A 19,528-nucleotide genomic window follows, 5' to 3' on the forward strand; every position below is an offset into this window, starting at 1 on the left:
TACTCGAAGATGTGATCAGGTCGGTTATTATTATCATTTGTACGGACTTAATGAATAACCCCATAAGCATATTTTGTAGTATTAACTATGAAACATATAAACAGAAACACTCTCATGCAATTTCATTAATATTCAAAGTTTAAATTAAAAGAAATATAATATAAAGTAGTCCAAATATTGGAAACAATAAAAAAAGCTCATGCGATAAAAAATAAAATAAACAGAGGTAAAGGCAAAACAAGTAACAAACCCTATGGTATGTAGAGATTGGTTTTAGAAGAGAAAGCCAGATGCCAAAGCAGCAACAGATGCAAACAATGCTGGGACGAACATCGCTGCAGCATCGGAAGTAGGACTTGGAGCTGGAGACTCTGATGTCTGAGCCGCCACCTTTCCTACGGCTGAGAAAGCCACAATAGCCACCGTCAACACCACCATAAGCTTCATCTTCATTGACTCCATCTCTCCTCTTTTTTCACTTGGAAGAAATTTAGTCAGATGGATTATTTGTGTGGTTTTGGTTTTGGTGCGGTGATGAGTTTGTGGTGGCCTTGTGGTTTTGAAAGGGTATTTATAAGCCAATAGTGGGAATGTTGGTTTATAAAGACAGCTCTATAAAATAGTTTATTTCATTTTTTACCTAATTTATTTAGCAAAGGAAGCACTTAGCAAGTTAGCATAAAATATTTTGAAATGTAACTTTGTAAATGTGAATATAAATTGGGGTATATATTATTCGTGAACAAGAAAGAAACAAAACATGTTGTCCAAAGAGTTTTAACAGCTGGCAGAGATTGGCTGTCTCTTGGCCTAAACTATATTGTTGTTTTTCTCAACCACTCTGGTCTTTCTTTACAACCTCACCACTCATTCATTACTAAAGTTTCATATTCTAATTCATACCGTATTGTACTATTAATTTATATTATTAGTTTGGTTATAGTAATCATCTTGTTCTAATTCATACGGTAGATTAGAAAAAATGTTGCTTTCAACATACGTAAGTATTGAACATTCGCGGAGATATTTTATTTAAAGGATTTAGATTCTAGAAAATGTCTTTGGCATTCATCTTGATTCAGATGTGATTCTTTTTACAACATGGTTTAGTACAGATGGTAAACTCTACGTTAGAAAAATATATAATATGCTTTGTCTATTTTTAGTTATGACTTCTATCCTTTCGTATTCGATGTATCGAGCTTTAGATTATAATGTATGATTTGTATAATTATGTATGATCACCACGTTTAACAATTGGCTTGTTCTGGAAAAATTAAGCTCAATCAAGATTGCGTATCCTTATTGTCGACTCATGATTCGGTAATCTAAAGATAACGTGTGAACACTCAAAACGTAGGTTGAGATGAATTTCAAGAACTCGGAGTCAGGGATTGGGACTTTAACTTAATTAGTTATAGTCTTTTTTATTCTTTGTCAATTTTGTAATGTCATAGAACTTAACTGTAAAAGTGATAGCGTAACTAAATGATCAATAGCCGTTTAGCCTTTAGATTTTCATTGAACTAATGATAATCCTTTAACCCAACTTTCATATCATATCATACTATGAAAATGACCAACCACCCTTTTTCCCAAGATCCTAAGATCTTTGTTTTCACACTTGTTTAATATGTCTTCTAATGTCGGCCATTTTTTTGTTTAAAATCATTATAAAACAGAAGTGTTATGTAGAGTATATGCCGAATAAAGTCATATTTGTCAATATGTAATAGCTAGGTTAGCTATGTATCACTATAAATATTGTACGTAAGTTATCTAATGAATTATTCAGCCCACAATATTATATGGTATCAGAGTAACATCCCTAGGGATCTGAAATTTTTTAAGCCGCCACTCCCTTTTTCAAAACTTCTTCTTCCCCAACCGCCATTCATGTCGCAGTCACCGGCTTCCTCCACTGAAACCATTGTGGTCTCTGAAACAAAGACCCTTCTCAACGTTAACATGACAAACGTTACAAAGCTTACGGCTTCAAACTTCCTGATGTGGTCTCGCCAGGTCTCAGCCTTGCTTGATGGCTACGATCTTGCGGGCTATCTCGATGGCTCTGTCATCATCCCACCAGAAACCATCAACACCAATGGTGTTCTCACAGCAAATCCGGCGTATACGATCTGGAAACGTCAGGACAAGCTCGTTTACAGCGCTTTACTTGGCGCCATCACTGTATCGATTCAACCGATACTCTCCACCACGACCACTTCCTCGCAGATTTGGGAAATACTGTCGGCTACGTACGCAAAGCCCAGCAGAGGACACGTCAAACAACTCCGGGAGCAGATCAAACATTGGGAGAAAGGTACCAAAACCATTGATGAGTATGTACAAGGTTTCACTACCCGATTTGATCAAGTTGCGTTACTGGGAAAACCTTACGATCTGGAGGATCAAATTGAACATATCTTGGAGGGCTTAACCGAGGAGTACAAGCAACTTGTAGATCAAATCGAAAGTCGTGACTCCACTCCCACCGTTGCTGAACTTCACGAGAAACTCTTAAACTATGAAGCTAAACTCCAAAGCAAGACCCCTCCCACAGTACAGATAACTGCTAATGTTGTCTCGCACCGCTCATCCTCTGGCCACAGCAACAATCGCCACAACTCCAATGGCAACCGCAACAACAACAACCGCAACACTCAATCGTGGCAAACCAACAGTAGTTTTCCTCGCTCCGATCAGCCAACTCGTGGCTATCAAGGCCGTTGCCAGCTTTGTGGGGTTCACGGTCACAGTGCACGTCGATGCTCCCAACTCCAGAGCTCGCAAAATCAGTTCAACCCCACTACGCGCAACTCCTCTCCTCAGCCCCACTTCTGGCAGCCGAGAGCTAACTTTGTCGCTGCTCAACAATACAATCCAAATAATTGGATCTTGGACAGTGGAGCCACGCACCATCTCACCACTGACCTCAACAACTTAGCGCTGCATCAGCCCTATACCGGCGGCGAAGAGGTCACTATCGCAGACGGCTCCGGTCTTCCCATCTCGCATACTGGTTCTACTTATCTCAAAACGCCCTCAAATTCTTTCACCTTGAATGATGTTTTATATGTTCCTAATTTACACAAGAATCTTATCTCTGTTTACCGCTTATACAATACTAATAATGTGTCCGTTGAATTCTTTCCTGCACACTTTCAGGTGAAGGATCTCAGCACGGGGGACAGATCACTCCAAGGCAGAACTAGAGACGAGTTGTACGAGTGGCCGGTTACAAACCAAAACATCATTTCCCTCTTTGCTTCACCATCACCAAAAACAACCTACTCTTCCTGGCACTCCAGATTGGGCCACCCTTCTTTACCTATTTTGCAAACTCTTGTTTCTAAGTTTTCTTTGCCTTTGTCTTCTTCAGAAAAACAAACCCATGTTCTCATTGTTTCATTAATAAAAGTCATAAACTACCGTTTTATACAAACTCTATCACATCCACACAACCGCTTCAATACATCTACACAGACGTGTGGAGCTCGCCTATCATATCCGTCGATCAGTACAAGTACTACTTGGTCTTGGTCGACCACTATACGCGTTACACATGGTGTTATCCGCTCAAGCAAAAGTCACAGGTCCGAGAAACATTCATCGCGTTCAAAGCCTTGGTTGAGGTTCATTTTGCCAGCAAGATAAGAAACCTCTTCGCTGATAATGGTGGCGAGTTCGTGGCGCTAAGGAGCTTTCTCTCCGAACATGGCATCTCCCACTTCACGTCACCTCCTCATACACCCGAACACAACGGGATCGCCGAGCGCAAGCATCGCCATATAGTTGAAACGGGATTAACTCTTCTTCATCAAGCATCACTCCCGACCAAATATTGGACCTATGCCTTTGCTGTCGCGGTGTATCTCATCAACCGCTTACCCTCTCAAGTTACAGATGCGATCTCACCATACGCTAAGCTCTTTGGACGACCTCCTAACTACTTGAAGCTACGAGTCTTCGGGTGCCTTTGTTTCCCGTGGCTCAGACCGTATAATACCCACAAGCTTCAACCTCGATCACTGCCGTGTATCTTCATGGGGTATTCACTCACACAGAGTGCCTACATGTGTCTCCATCTACCTACTGGCCGACTTTATGTCTCGCGCCACGTTCAGTTTGTGGAGAATCAGTTTCCTTACGCTGCTCATAAATCCTCCCCGGCTCCTGCAGTGGAACCGTCTCAACCGTCGTTCTCACCACCCACCTTGGTTCCTCTCGACCCGACATCACTCGTACAACCCACCTCTCTGCCTCCCCCGAGCGGAAGTCCTCACCTGCAACATCAACAAGCTCCGTTGCCCACTGGTTCTGTCCCAGCAGAATCGGGTAACGAGCCTGCTGTGGGAATTGATTCAATGGCTACATCATCAAGTACTTCTCCGCGGTCTTCAGCAGGTAATTCTTTAAACCCTCTACCACCTGTTCCTCAAACCCACCCAGTAAACACTACCACTACTGCCTCCTCCATTCCTGCAACCACCTCTGTTGAATCCACAAAAATTCTTGACAATCATCATCCCATGCAAACCCGAGCCAAAAACATGATCACCAAACCTACTAAAAAGCTTACCCTCGTAGCCACTACTTCACAACTCAAACCCACCATTCCTACGACCCTGAATCAGGCTATGTGAGATGAAAACTGGAGGCGCTCAATGAGTGCCGAGTATGATGCTCAAATTGCTAATAAAACATTTGAACTTGTTCCCCGCGAACGAGATCAACATGTTATTCATACGAGATGGGTTCACACTGTTAAATTTTTGCCTAGTGGTGATGTTGACAGGTACAAATCTCGCTGGGTTGCTCGAGGATATACGCAGGAGTATGGCATTGACTATGCAGAGACATTTAGGCCGGTGGTCAAGTCTATCACAATTCGTCTCGTCCTTCATCTTGCGGTCACTCGGTCTTGGCCAATCAAACAGCTCGATGTCAACAATGCCTTTCTCCAGGGAACACTTTCAGACGAGGTCTATGTCACGCAACCTCTGGGCTTTGTGGATCCAGATCGTCCTCATCATGTGTGTCGTCTCCGGAAGGCTCTCTATGGTCTCAAACAAGCCCCCCGGGCTTGGTACCAAGAACTCAAGACGTTCCTATGTCAGCTGGGATGCACTAACTCCACTGCGGACACATCGGTGTTCATCTACATAGACGGAATCAACATCATCTACATTCTTGTCTACGTCGATGATATTATCGTCACCGGTAGTAGTTCCCAGCTTGTCTATGCTTGCATACATGTTCTGTCCCAGCGTTTTTCCTTGAAGAAACCGACGGACTTGACCTACTTTTTAGGTCTTGAGGTCACACGCACGTCAAATGGACTTCACATAATGCAACGGAAGTACATTATTGACCTGCTCGCCAAAGTGAATATGCAGGAAGCTCAGCATGTTTCCACGCCTCTGGCAACCTCTCCGAAGCTCTCGCTTACCTCGGGTCAAGTGCTCGACAATCCGAAGGAGTATCGCATGGTGATCGATAGTCTGCAATACTTGGCTTTTACACGACCAGACATCGCCTACAGTGTTAACCGTCTCTCTCAGTTCATGCATCGTCCCACGGATGAACACTGGAAGGCCGCAAAACGCATTCTCCGATATCTTGCTGGTACTCTCTCAAATGGTATCTACATACGGAAACACTCGCCTCACACATTGCATGCGTATTCGGATGCGGACTGGGCTGGAGACAGCGACGACTATGTCTCCACCAACGCATTCATTGTCTATATGGGTTCTACGCCGATAGCATGGTCTTCTCGCAAGCAGACTGGAGTCGCGCGTTCCTCCACAGAAGCGGAGTATCGATCGGTGGCAAACACAGCAGCTGAGCTGCGTTGGGTTTGTTCTCTCCTTACTGAACTTGGAGTTACTCTCACCAACACTCCGACTATATATTGTGATAATGTTGGAGCGACGTATCTTAGCGCCAACCCTGTGTTCCACTCTAGGATGAAGCATCTAGCACTTGATTTCCATTTTGTTCGTGGCAATGTTCAGTCTGGCGCTCTTCGCGTTTCGCATGTCTCCACTAAAGATCAACTTGCCGATGCCCTTACGAAGCCGTTACCACGAGCAAGATTCAAAGAACTTATGGACAAGATTGGTGTGAGCAAACTCCCTCCATCTTGAGGGAGAGTGTAGAGTATATGCCTAATAAGGTTATATTTGTCAATATGTAATAGTTAGGTTAGCTATGTATCACTATAAATATTGTACGTAAGTTATCTAATGAATTATTCAGCCCACAATATTATATGTTATACTATTTGTTTTCGTTATACAATTAAGAAAACTAGCCGTAAAGCTTGAATACCAAACATGAATCATTACAAGCATGAGGTCTCACTAGAATGTGGCCCCAACCAATGAAACTAATTGTTGTTTCTTCATCAATTCCAAACCAACATGAGTTGTTCTTTTCCCTTTTTATGAACAAATTTATAATATAAAAATACTCATGCAAACTATATAGACATATTTACTTTCACCATTTCATGAATGTTTTTTTTTTTGCTAAAACCATTTCATGAATGTTGATTTTCTAGATTTTATTTTTTTATGGCGAAAGATCTTCTATATTTATAATTTTATTTACATACGTCATATTAATTAGTCAATTTATATTTGGATTAGTCTTGGGGAGCAAACAATCGAAACGTACATATAGAGTCTAAAAAAAAATGGTTAGAAATTTCGAATCATTAGATGCTTTTAAGATTGTGGAAATATCAGTCCTCTATACTTTTATAGTTAGAATAAAACTAGACCTCCAAATGCTTTTCTAATATATGATTCCACAAGAAAATTACGTGAATTAAAATCTTTTTTATTTGTAAAGTTTCACATATAAAAATTTTGGTGACCAGTACACTAAAATGTTTTGGTTCACTTTTACTTTGGAGATTGAACGTTAGTGGAGTTTGAATTGGATTGCTTTTTTCGACTGCCTTTTACTTTGGAAATTGAACGTTGGTGAAATTTGAATCCAATTTAGTAAGAGCATGTTTAATGGAAGGTTTTTATAGTGAGGTTTTTAATGGAATATAAAAACCCGTCTCGAGTTAAGAACCGGTTTCTAGTTTTTTAAGTTAAAAATTAAAAAACGGATTTTTATATTCCGCTAAGTACTTGATCCCAATAACCCTCTATTAAACATGCTCTTACTAATGAACGAAGTCTAAATGTGAAACCAATCCCACATAAATGTAACCACGAAAATATATGATAAAATTTTGCTAGCTACATCCAAGCAGTCCACTATTGCAGCCTAGTAAAGGCCGGCCCATATATTTATATTAACCAAGAGAATCAACAAGAAGCAGACATATTCATAACCACTTGAACCTGGTTCCAACTCTACAAGGGTTTTGAAAAGAGAGGGAGTTATAAACTAACTGATCACATCCTAACTCAGCAGATTCAGCCTTCAAGTAACAGAAGAGACAAATCTTATTATTCATGTTATATAAAAACAAAAACTGATTCAGCAAGCCTCTTAAACTTGATGCAATTACTATGATGTTCACTCTTAGTTAATCTAATTTCTTCTGATTTCTTCCATGCAAAGCCACATCGCGGTGGGTAAAGTTGTTTCTAGAGCTCTGTTTCCTGGCGATGGCTCGATATTCTGCCACCATCTTCTAGACCGTTCACCAATTGTTATGAAAAGTTTTCTAAGTTTAGATGGCGTTTCTTTTGTAACAGAAATGCAGGTTTGACTGAATGATTTGAGCTCTTCATCCGTGGCTGTAAAATGGCAAACGCATTCTCTGAACTGACTGATCCCGTGGACCAGGTATGCACTCTTCCACATGTTTGTGTCTTTTTGACTAACATTCTACATCGTAAATGATCTACTAGTTAACTTTGTGTACACTGGACCATAAAATATTAACTATTGATTTAAACTTTGGTAGAAGGCGCGGTTGGAAGAGCACCTAAGGCAGCATAACGCAAAGCGAGTAGCGACTGCACCTGACACTTCTGAAAGAAAGATAATGATGAAGACTTTCTCACTGCCTTGGAATAAGTAATGCCTCCAGCTTCTGGAATGGTACTTATATATTTATTCGTTCTTTCTTCTGTACGATTTGATTATTAGTATTGACGTTGGTGAATTTGAGCAAGTTCAAAAGCATGACCAAACTTGTATGCTCAGGTACTTATATTAGTTCACTCTTACTGTTTTTTTTTTGTTTCTCGTAAGGGCTTGGTATTGACAGGCTGGTAATGCTGTTGACAAACTCTGCGAGTATAAGAGACGTCATTGCGTTTCCTGTTCTGTAAGTTCAGCAGTAACACTTATGCCCAACGTGGTAAATGGTAATACATTGTTGTAGCTTTAGGATTCGTGTGTATTGTTTTGGTTATTTCTCAAGCCGAGGAAGTTGGAAGAAGCATGTGTAAATGATTCTATTCTTGATCAGTGCTTGAAATCAAAACAGATAGACAATAATACATACAAAATAAATAAATAAAACAGTTTTATCATGTTATTTGTGTTTCGCTCGTCCAGTTTATCATACAGTGGATGGTGATGCAACTTTTGTCACAAGTGTAGAACCATTATGTTGCCTCTAGCTTCTTATCATCATAAACTTGACACCAGTAAATGTCATGTGTATCTTCTCCATAGAAGATGAATAGATGATGCTTATCAAGCATGTAGATGTATGTATTAGACACGTGTCGAGGGTAGTGGAGAAACCACTCGTTATATTTTCTCGTTAGAAGAAGAAGCTTCACCCTCTCTTCTCTTAGATTTAGCTGATTTTCTAAATGATTCTGTGTGGACAAAACATGATCTCCTGTTGTTGTTTTTTTTTTTTTTTGATCTCCTGTTGTTTAGGTTAGGGACAAAGCTAAAAACAAAAGGAACTTTAATCATTATCCTACATTAATTGATTCGAATGTTGTTTACTTGTTTAATTAAATTACTATGATATACTTTATATTTTTGTTGGAAAATGACAAGCTAACGCCAATATTTATAAAGTCTAAACATGGATTATAAGAAGATTCGCTATTTTGGGGATAATAATGCTTTTAGGGTCTATCTTAGAGGTTGATGAGGTTACTTGTGGAATGTATCCAACCAATTATAAAATGACTGAGCCTACACAATAATAAGTAAATCTCACTCATGTGTGGGACAAGTTGAATGACTTTTGAGTTTGATTGATCTCGAGATCTAATGTCAGAACTCAGAAGCATCCAATGTCGCATCATTATTCTCTATATTGGCACATGCATTATATGCATCTACACACTTGGGTATTTGAATATACATATGAGTGATTTGCATAAATTTGGTAGACCTACATGACATCGTGAAGATATATAATTTAGATCATATCTGGATTTGTCAATTATAGAACTTATATATAAACTATTTTTGAACTGAACACATGGAATGACTTATTCCATTAAGCATTAATCATTTAGTTTGGCATGAGTTATCCAATATTAATATATATCTAAGAGTTGCAAGATACATATTATTTTATTGCATAATCTAATGTTCTGCAAGCAAAAATTTTAATCTACTGATTTGTACTAATTTCCTCTCCACATTTGCATCAGAATAATATTCTGAATTCAGAAAACTATTGAGAAATTATAACCAACATAGTTATTATCAAAACTAAAAAAAATGAGAATTATATAATAATTTTCATTTTAACCAACAAAATAATAGTTATCCCTTTTTTATTATTTGAGGAGCATTAAAAATAAATAATCTTTAGTTCATGTGTTTATTACAAGTGTGTCATTTCTTATGTGGCAACTCCACAAGCTTCCTCACTTATTCTATTTAAAACCCCTTTGTTAACTAGAGTAATTATACAACATGCCATTGATCAAAACATTATAATTACCTTAGTTTTGTCTACATTTGTCACATATATACGTTGATACGTATTACATCAAACCTTATCATTTATTTCTTGCGTTAGTTACCTTAACCGAAGTTCTACGTATTACATCAAAGATTTTAAAATTATGTTAATTACCTTGACTGAAGTTTTTTCATTAATTTGTTTCAATACAAAAACATTACTGACATACGTAATGGTCTAATTTTTTATTCAAAATGAATATAGATGCGAAAAAATTAATGTGCGATTATCAATCAAAATTTGTTTTCTGAAAAATCCTAAAAAGTATTTGATGATCAATACGTGTTCAAGTGATTGATTTTCTTAAAAATGCGAAAAAATATTTGTTCTCTTAAAAATATATCAAGAGGAAAACTTTGTTTTAAAATAGTGAAACAGAAGAACCATGCATATGGCATATACTTGCCCCGTTTCATTAAATTGTTAGATGATCCCCGCCTTGCGATTGTAAAAACTAAGGTACAATACGATTTTCTGGTATACAATTATAAAAACTTACCTTAGGTGATCTTTCGTAATTAAGATTTTAACGCCAGCTTGCATAATGCAAATAATGGCGGAGCAAATTGCCCATGATTTAAACGTGATTTGCAAGGCGAAATTGATTGATGATTGGGAAAAAGGAAACTTCTAATAACTTTGATATATTTTTAAATTACAAATTTGGTAAATTGATGGTAATAATATGTGATTTGTGAGGACTTGACTTTTGTATATAAGGAACGTAGATTAAGGTTCAAATTATTGTAATCAATTAATAATCGTGAACTTTCTTGAATTTGTTCAATTGCGATTGATAAAAGGAAGTTTGCATTAACTATTTACAATATTAAAGTAATTCTCGACTAAGATTGGAGCGCAAGTTATGTGTAATATTCGATTTAGTTACGGCCATTATTTTGAATCCATATGATCGACCCCATGGCGATTCCTTTTTAGTATAAATATACGGCTTCTATAATTCAGAAAACTCACCACACTTTTCTTCTCGATTTTGCTCATATCAAAACATTCTCTCAAGCAATCAAATGGCTAGCTTTAACTCTGTTTCCGATTTTTATACCATTCAAGACATTGTTTCTTTTATATTTTATTAGTTTATTGCTTATGTTTCATTTTATTTTATATTTATAATTTATTTTATGCAAGCAAATATACAATTTTTAAACAAAAATTCCGCAGCTTAATTTAGATTGATATACTAAATTTCGTCTAACTCTTACTTTATAACATATAATATTTCTTGCTATGATTTTAACTTTTATTATGTCTACAAATTAAAGTTGATAATATTTTGAAATCTATTTACTCCGCGCAGGGCGCGGATTATCACTTAATGTATTCTCTTGATAAAAGTATATAAGCACACAAAATATCTGATATTTGAGTTAGCTAAGCAGCCTGAGAAAATCATCTTCAATGTAAAATTCTATTTTTTCTTAAAAAATAAAATAAAATGGAATATGTAGTAAAAATGCATTTCTCATTTCGTAATGGATACGAAATAATACTCGACTTTTTTTTCCCTTGCTAGAGTTCGAAAAGTTGTGTCGACATACACATCACAATCGCATTCAAAATATGGTTTATTAAAATTTTAATTCTTATATATTTTGAAAAAAATAATGGAAATATCGGACTAAGGTTGTTGAATATTTAATCAGAAACGGCTGTGAAATCATTTATCATCAAGATTATAAAAATTGAAAATACATGGATAAATGCCTACCTTTGCAGGAATCTAAAAGTACAAATGATAGAAAAAATTAACTATATAAACAAAATATATATGCAGTTATATACAGTTTACATTCGTTTTTAACTACCAAAAAGTTAGTTATTATTTGTATTCTAGAATATTTATTAGACATAAATTTTTCGATATACTATCCATGACAGAGATTTAGCAAGGGAAGACTAGTTTATAAGTTAAAATTAAAAAAAAAAAAGACTTCACCTTTAGATGCACTTGAAAAAAGCAAATTGGAGGACAAACTTTATATTCTTCTTCTGATGTGAGTGAGTGAGAAGAACAAAAGGGTTTGAAATTTTCAAATTCCTCTGCTTTTTCCCATGGCTGATTGTTATCAACTGGAATCTATTCTTTTCCAATTGCTATTCTTTTGTCTCTTTCCTCATCTGATCAACTCTTAATTTATGTTCTTTGGATTCTCTCAGAGAGGATATTTATATATTGTGGTTATTAACTCTTCTTTGGAAACCCTTTTGCTCTGTTTTTGTTTTCAGAAATTAAAGATTGTTTTAAGGTTTTTTTCAATCTGGGCACATAAAGTTTGAAACTTTATCAAAAAGACAAAAGAGGTCTTCTTGTCTAATTGATTGGTGATTGGGTGTGTTTCAAAGACCAAACATATGTTTTGATGAGGGTTTTGCTGTGTAAGATCCAGTGCCCTTCTTTCTTCTGCTTCTGCAAGCCTTCTCCTCACATCTACGCGGCATCAGGCTCGCTTAAAGTAGAGAACACGCCTCCTCAAGTGTCTTCTCCTTCCATCACTAATACGGTTGTTGATGACAATGATTATGATGATGATCATTATGTTGATGCACATGCCGCAGAATGTGTTGATGGAGATCATGCTATAGAGGAAAAGGAAGAAGCTTGTGCTGTAGAGGAGAAGAAACAAGAAGGTGAGATCTTGAAAAGCAGTCTGAAGAAGGCGGTTTTGGATTCACCAAGGGAGAAGAAGAAGAAGAAGAAGGTACAGTGGGTGGATTTGATGGGGAAAGAACTTGCTGAGATCCGTGAGTTCGAGTCTAGGTTTGTCTTGATTTAAAAATTGAATCTTTAAATCAGTTGCATTTGTTTGATTACTCTTTTTCTTTGCAGTGAAGAAGATGATGTCAGATATGATGGAGATCAGAGCTGTGTTTGCGTTATTCTGTGATCAACTCAGTTTAGTTTTTTTTTTTACTCGGAGATAAGGCAATGGTGAAAGGTGAAGAAGCTTGCTGGAGATTAATGTTGATCCCTGTTGGTTTTGTGGCCTTGGCTATGGAGTCCATATACATTGAAGTAGTAGTACATATAGTAGAATCTACATTTGCTTGTCTGAGGTTATATGAAGTTTCTATATATAACACGGCAGCATTTTGGTATGGTTTTAGGATTGTGGAAAGAATTGCTTTCTGTTACAATTGTTTCTTTGACCAGTTAGTGAATCTCTTTCTCATTCAGATTCAAATGTTGAATCTAGTTATATGCACTGTTCCGAGTTCGTCAGCATTTTAGCATATGGTTGTCTTGATCATGTAATGTATAACTTAGACCATATTCAACTACAACTGCTTAACTTATGGTCTTATTATCACATATAGAAATCCCTTGTCACTGGATCCATAAACCATCTCCTTCCTAAGGCAGAGCCGCCTTCCTCTTGGCCACAATACTGTTTTTGAGAAAAAATCCAAGCTTTGTAGACTCTCTAGATCTCTAATACTGAATATGTTTCAGGTAAGGCTAGTGTATATTGGTTGAACACATTATTCTCTGGTTCAAATGTCACTACACTTGCACATAAATTTTATTTGCAAGCTAAAGTAATCCGGTGAGCTACTCTCGTTTAGGAATGTTCATCTACCACACTCCTCTTTAAGAGCAAACCCGGTTGTTCTATCTCAGTATCCATATCCTGAAACATTCAGACATGGTTCTGAGTAATGAGAGCTTTTCATAGTCTTGCTTGGGACGTTGGTTCTGAGTAATGAGACTCTCATGAAGAGGCCCAATTTGAGAGCATGCATTGTTGATTTGTTGTGACATTAGAAGGCCACTAATAAATAATAATCCATAACTTAGTAAAATAGGCCCAATTGTGATAGCCTTTAAAATCTTCAGAATTGGCCCATTAACTTCGAGTTAAAAGGTAAATGTTTTATTTCTACAATTGTATGTTATCGGTTACTCGGTAACGTCCTCTCTGACAAATCTTTATATACAAAGTTGAGTTTGATTTCCTCCCAGACTGTCCACGTGGGCGGACACGTCACTAATTCGAGTCCAATACATATCCATGTCCAAAACGCGACGTTTCACTAATTTGGAGTTCGAGATCGTATAGGCATTTGGTATAACTCATAAACATGCGAAAATATTATCATGTGGGTTTTAGATCAAATAAAATAATACTTTTAGCAGTATACTTTTAAATTTTAGTAAATAAATAATGTTGTGTTCTTCGTCTTATGAATACATCATAAAAACAACTCTTATAATATTGTTGATATTCAATCCGATCATACCGGTATGACAAATTAATGTAAATCAACAGAACCGAGTACAATGATTTTAATTGGATTTACATGTGTCGAAAATACAATAAAATGTTTTATTTATTTTAATGTGTAAAATAGTCCGTAAAAACCAAAAACTAGATGAACTAATAGGTTTATAGTATATTAGTGAACACACATATAAAATTTATAATATTATATATTGAATGCAAAATTGAATTTACTAATTTGATATACATATACTGAGCATTTAACATATGAATAATGTTTTAGCAAAAAAAAAACTTAGGAATAATTATTTGCTTTACCTATTTACATCAATTTATTTTTCAAGGTCCATGATTTCATGATAAATAGTGCCCCTATAATTATTTGCTTTACCCATTTATATCAATTTATTTTTTAAAGTCCGTGATTTCAAGATAAATAGTGCTCCTAACTTCTTTTTTCGTACAATATCGCAAACATATTATTATATATTACTCCTACGTAGCTATTTGAATAAACGAACACTCTATTATTTGAAATTTTTGAACGATTCCCTTTGTACGGTAAACATTATTTCAAAGTATTAATAGACCAATGCAAAAATATATTTTGCAAGATAATTACACGTATCTGCAGCATAAGCTCTTTATTACATACGAACATGGATTCTATAAAAAAACGTTCATGCAATAGTATCATTTAGTTTAAGTATATTGTTAAATCATAACACAAGTTTTCACAGTATTAATAACTTCTAAATTAATAGTAAAACATATCTAATAAATTCTAAACTTATTTAATAACGATATACCGTATTCAATTTAAAGAGTAACATGGAAGTTGAAGTATGACTTTCATTAGGAAAAAACCATACACATTTTAATTAAAACATACACAGTCCAAGCTACTCACACTAACAAAATGTTGTTTGGCTTATATAATATAAGCTTTTCCTTAACATATTTCTGTGGGCATGATTATTGCATAATTATATTTATTAAAAATAACAACATGATATCCGAATTCTATTTATTTATTTTTGTTTATAATATCGTTTTTAATCTATAATTTTTGTTTTTAAATGCTTCATAAAATTAAGGTAAATTCATTTAAAATAGTTATTTTTTTAACTTCTCGCCGGTAGGGCGGACCGACCCTAGTTATTTACGTATATAAGGTTTTGACTGGACGTATAAAAGTCCCCATAATATAATATCTTGACAATTATAGGGGAACCTTTACCCAATTTCGCTCTATTTTCCAATATATTTAAGATTTGTATCTATTTACAAGATTACCAATTGATATAGGATGTGAAATTTCATGGCAATTACTAGAACCGGAGAGGGTCAAGTCTTTGTCTTTGTGACAAAAAAAGGAAATATCTTAAAGTGGAAGAAATAAATATTAAAAAAAAAGAGAGGACGCTCGTGGATCTATTTGAATCACTCGAAGGTGCACAGACACAAAAACCCTTTTTTCTCTCCTCTTCCCCCACCCGTAAGAAAAACCCGTCTCCTTTGCTTGGCGGCTGCGGCCAATCTCACCACCCCCCACCACCTTCACCTTCACCTTCTCCTTCTTCTAAATCCCTTAAACCCTAAGATTCGATCTAGGTTTCTATCTATCTTCTTCCCCCGCTCTTTTGGTCGCATCCCGAGAAGGATCTATCAATCTCCGTTGCCGAATCTCTTACACCATGGCTACTACCGTCGCTCAATCTGCTGATCGTATCCTTTCGCTTTTACGTTTCTCGATCTGTTTTTTTTTTTAATTTAAATTGGATCTCGATTCTTTTTTTTCGTTTTCTCTCTCACTCCCTCAGTGACGCGATTCGATTTTCGTCAGATTTATATTATATTCCGTAGATTTAGGGTTTCTCTGCCCTCTCGCCGGACTAATTGATGAAAATCGATTCTCTCATGTGGCGTGGGGAAAGTAATCGATTGATTGATTGATTTGCACTATTCTAACGGTTGATTTCTAACTCAAAGGTCTATTGCTTCCTTGACTCGCATTGTTTTTTTTTAGAATCTGCGGATATGTTGCAGAAGCTTACTTTGGATTCACAACCAAAAGGTTCAGAGATTCCTGAGCCAAAGAAGGTGTGCATCAGCTTTGTTTGTGGTCTTACATTTACACTTACAAGCTTTTTTTTTTTTAACAAGAAGTGTTCTTTTGTGATTTTGTTTTGTGCAGGCTGCTGTTTACCAGTATGGAGGAGTGGATGTACACGGTCAAGTTCCTTCCTATGACCGATCTTTGACGCCATTGCTTCCCAGTGATGCTGCGGATCCTTCGGTTTGCTATGTTCCAAATGCTTACCAGCAGCCCTTTTACTATGGTACTAGCTTCATCCCCAAGCCCTATATGATTTACAATCATTACTTATTTGTCACGAATGCTTAACAAGTTTCTCTTTTTTTTTTATTATTTTTTCAGGATATGGGGCGAGTGGTCAAGATTGGAGCGAGTTCACAGGCTACAACCCTAATCTCGAGGGTGTGGACATGAGTGCTGTAAGTGTGTGATTAATAGGTCATTTCGTTCTCTTCATTTATGCTCTTCTTAACGTGTTTGATGTTTTTTATCAGGGAGTTTATGGAGAGAATGGATCTCTTGTGTATCCTGGATACGGGTACGCTGCATATCCTTACTCGCCAGCGACTAGCCCTGCTCCACAGGTTGGCGGAGATGGGCAGTTGTATGGTGCTCAGCAGTACCAGTACCCTGCCTTTTTCCCCACTGGACCTGTTGCTACCCCTGCCCAGGGAGATGTCACTGCAAGCAAAGCTGGTGGCGTGAAGACGCTACCTGCAGAGAGCAAGAATGTTGCATCTGCTGCTGGTATTGCAAAAGGAGCTCCGGGGAAACCAAATAGCCAGACCGCACTTAACACCTCGAGCAATTTCTATGGTAATGGTGGTCCCGGAAGCGGTTTTGCTGCTGGTTATCAGGATCCTAGATACAGCTATGATGCGTATTATGGCAATGTGTCGTCTTACGACGCCCCTAAGTATTCAGATGTGCAGAGGCCTGCTGCTGGTAGTGGAGTTGCATCCTCCTATTCGAAGGCAACAAGTGTGCCTTCATCGAGGAATCAAAACTACCGCTCAAATTCCCATTACACGGTATGATATCTTTCTAAATTTCTTTGTGTAAACAAAGCGCTATTGTGTTTTGTGGCCTTCAATCAATGTTTCCTCTATGCAGGGTGTGCACCAGGCTGCATCAATGGCAGGCTACGGTACAACTCAGGGATTGTACAACAGGATTTATCCAAACAAGTTATATGGCAACAACTATGGTAGCTCGGGGAGATATGGCTCTTCCGGGTATGATTCAAGAACAAATGGAAGAGGATGGGTAAACACAACAGACAACCGATACAGAAGCTGGGGAAGGGGTAACGGTTACTTCTATGGAAATGAGAACAACGGAGATGGTTTGAATGAACTCAACAGGGGACCTAGAGCAAAGGGCACAAAGAACCAGAAGGATAATTCAGAAGAAAGCTTAGAGGTTAAGGAGCAGACTGGTGCCTCAGATGTAGCTGAGACTGTGGAGACGGAGAACACCTGTATTGTTCCTGACAGAGAACAGTACAACAAAGAAGATTTCCCAGTGGATTATGAGAACGCTATGTTCTTTGTCATCAAGTCCTACAGTGAGGATGATGTGCACAAGAGCATCAAGTACAATGTTTGGGCTAGCACACCAAATGGAAACAAGAAGCTTGCTGCAGCATACCAGGAAGCTCAGCAGAAGCCTGGAGGCTGTCCAATCTTCCTCTTTTTCTCGGTGTGTATATAATCCTAAAATCAATTACACTTTGTTTGATAATATTGAGCAATATTAACCTTTTTTGGTCTTCCAGGTCAATGCAAGTGGACAATTTGTTGGGCTTGCTGAAATGACTGGACCAGTTGATTTTGATACGAATGTGGAGTACTGGCAGCAAGACAAGTGGACTGGCTCTTTCCCTCTCAAGTGGCATATTGTGAAGGATGTTCCAAACAGCTTGCTGAAACATATTACCCTTGAGAACAATGAGAACAAGCCTGTAACCAACAGCAGAGATACACAAGAGGTAATAGACCTGTAAAGCGTTTTTATATCTTTTAAGTCATGTCCTTGATTTTGTTTTTCCGGTGTTGAAGTTTCTTTTTTTGTGATTCGTGTTTTAGGTTAAGTTGGAGCAAGGTTTGAAGATTGTGAAAATTTTCAAGGAGCATACTAGCAAGACTTGCATTTTGGATGACTTTTCCTTCTATGAGGTTCGGCAAAAGACCATCTTGGAGAAGAAAGCCAAGCAGCAGCAGACTCAGAAACAGGCAAGAACAAGATAACGATTCTATAAATCTTTGTGGTCATAGTTTTACAACTTTGAGTGTTTCGTCTAACATCTAAATGAACTAAATCAACAGCTAAGCGAGGAGAAGACTGCAACAGATGAGAAAAAGGAATCCTCAACTGCTCCAGCTGGTCAAACTACTGGTGATGGTGATGTTACCAAGGTCGATGAGAATGGGTCAGTTGCTAAACCAGTTGGTGTGGTGGCAAATGGTTGCTAGATTAGTCCATGTAGCTCACGGCTAGAGCATTAGAGGCAACAAAAGAGCAGAAGATATGAGCATTCCTATTTACACTTTCTCTTGAGAACAACAAGTGCCGTGAGCTTTGAAGCATGGTGGGGAACGAGCTTTGGTACCTGAGATAGATCCGTTTCTTTTCCCTTAGAAGTTAAAATCCTAGTTTTTTCAATCTCTTCATTTTCTCATTTTTCCCTGTTTTTACAATTTTCAGTTTCTTTTTTTTTTTTCATTTTCTGTTGATCCTCCTACCCTGTAAAAATGCTTATAGGACCTACTAAATAGTGGGAAGAATTAGAGAAAAAGACATAACAGCAGGGTGGGTGGGATTTGTTTTCATTTCTTTTGGATTTTAGGCAGATTTTGGTTCTTCTGTTTCTTGTTTTGGTTCAGACTTGACTCTCTTTTGAGTTTTTTTTTTAGTGTCTCAGACTTGATGGCCTTGGCCTCTTTTCACCTTTCTTGCTTTGGAAGTTAATTAAATCATTCCTAGTTTAAAATTTTCGGAATAAGAGCATTTTTTTTGTTTCAGACTATAGTGAACTTTTAAGCATTCAGACTATAGTGAACTTTTAAGCTGGACTATTTACACATGAAACAATGATTAGTTCAGGGTATCTAACAAAGGTTTTCAAAATACAACTATTGCGTTGGATATCTAAAAATTATGAGAAATCCAATTTAAAGTATCTCAAATGCTTATACTTAGAGCATCAGCAGTGGTGTATAATGGTTGAGTCTCTCAACAAAGATAAAATATTATGATAATTATATC

At 37.1% G+C, this 19,528-nt stretch overlaps 3 protein-coding genes across 4 annotated transcripts; 2 read left to right on the forward strand and 1 right to left on the reverse strand.

The window, feature by feature from the left end:
- Positions 1-97: 97 nt before the first annotated feature.
- Positions 98-727, reverse strand: LOC106375062 (arabinogalactan protein 12). Its single transcript, XM_013814963.3, has one exon. The coding sequence runs from the start codon at positions 460-462 to the stop codon at positions 274-276; it is 189 nt and encodes a 62-aa protein (XP_013670417.1). The 5' UTR covers positions 463-727; the 3' UTR covers positions 98-273.
- Positions 728-11,857: 11,130 nt separating this feature from the next.
- BNAC01G37610D lies at positions 11,858-13,140 on the forward strand. Of its 2 annotated transcripts, none has more exons than XM_013817673.3 (2): positions 11,858-12,685; positions 12,771-13,140. In XM_013817673.3, the coding sequence occupies exons 1-2, from the start codon at positions 12,304-12,306 to the stop codon at positions 12,863-12,865; spliced, it is 477 nt and encodes a 158-aa protein (XP_013673127.1). In that variant the 5' UTR covers positions 11,858-12,303; the 3' UTR covers positions 12,866-13,140. The 2 variants fall into 2 exon arrangements, with proteins under 2 accessions (XP_013673127.1, XP_013673128.1); XM_013817674.3 differs by having other exon boundaries at positions 11,865-12,701.
- Positions 13,141-15,549: 2,409 nt separating this feature from the next.
- LOC106377435 (YTH domain-containing protein ECT2) lies at positions 15,550-19,255 on the forward strand. Its single transcript, XM_013817672.3, has 9 exons — positions 15,550-15,891; positions 16,193-16,266; positions 16,361-16,505; positions 16,604-16,680; positions 16,756-17,292; positions 17,375-17,962; positions 18,039-18,251; positions 18,349-18,495; positions 18,589-19,255. Exons 1-9 carry the CDS (start codon positions 15,861-15,863, stop codon positions 18,733-18,735), a joined length of 1,959 nt encoding a protein of 652 aa, XP_013673126.1. The 5' UTR covers positions 15,550-15,860; the 3' UTR covers positions 18,736-19,255.
- The last annotated feature ends 273 nt before the right edge of the window (positions 19,256-19,528 follow it).

Source organism: Brassica napus, chromosome C1, assembly GCF_020379485.1.
Source record: "Brassica napus cultivar Da-Ae chromosome C1, Da-Ae, whole genome shotgun sequence".
Taxonomy (NCBI): domain Eukaryota; kingdom Viridiplantae; phylum Streptophyta; class Magnoliopsida; order Brassicales; family Brassicaceae; genus Brassica; species Brassica napus.

Bases quoted from the DNA above. Each gene is read 5' to 3' on its own strand.
- BNAC01G37610D (XM_013817673.3), top strand. From the start codon at position 12,304: ATGAGGGTTTTGCTGTGTAAGATCCAGTGCCCTTCTTTCTTCTGCTTC. The intron at 12,686-12,770 runs GTGAGTTCGAGT...TTTTCTTTGCAG, and splicing joins GAAAGAACTTGCTGAGATCC to TGAAGAAGATGATGTCAGAT.
- LOC106375062 (XM_013814963.3), bottom strand. From the start codon at position 462: ATGGAGTCAATGAAGATGAAGCTTATGGTGGTGTTGACGGTGGCTATT.
- LOC106377435 (XM_013817672.3), top strand. From the start codon at position 15,861: ATGGCTACTACCGTCGCTCAATCTGCTGATC. The intron at 17,963-18,038 runs GTGTGTATATAA...TTGGTCTTCCAG, and splicing joins CAATCTTCCTCTTTTTCTCG to GTCAATGCAAGTGGACAATT. The intron at 18,496-18,588 runs GCAAGAACAAGA...CTAAATCAACAG, and splicing joins AGCAGCAGACTCAGAAACAG to CTAAGCGAGGAGAAGACTGC.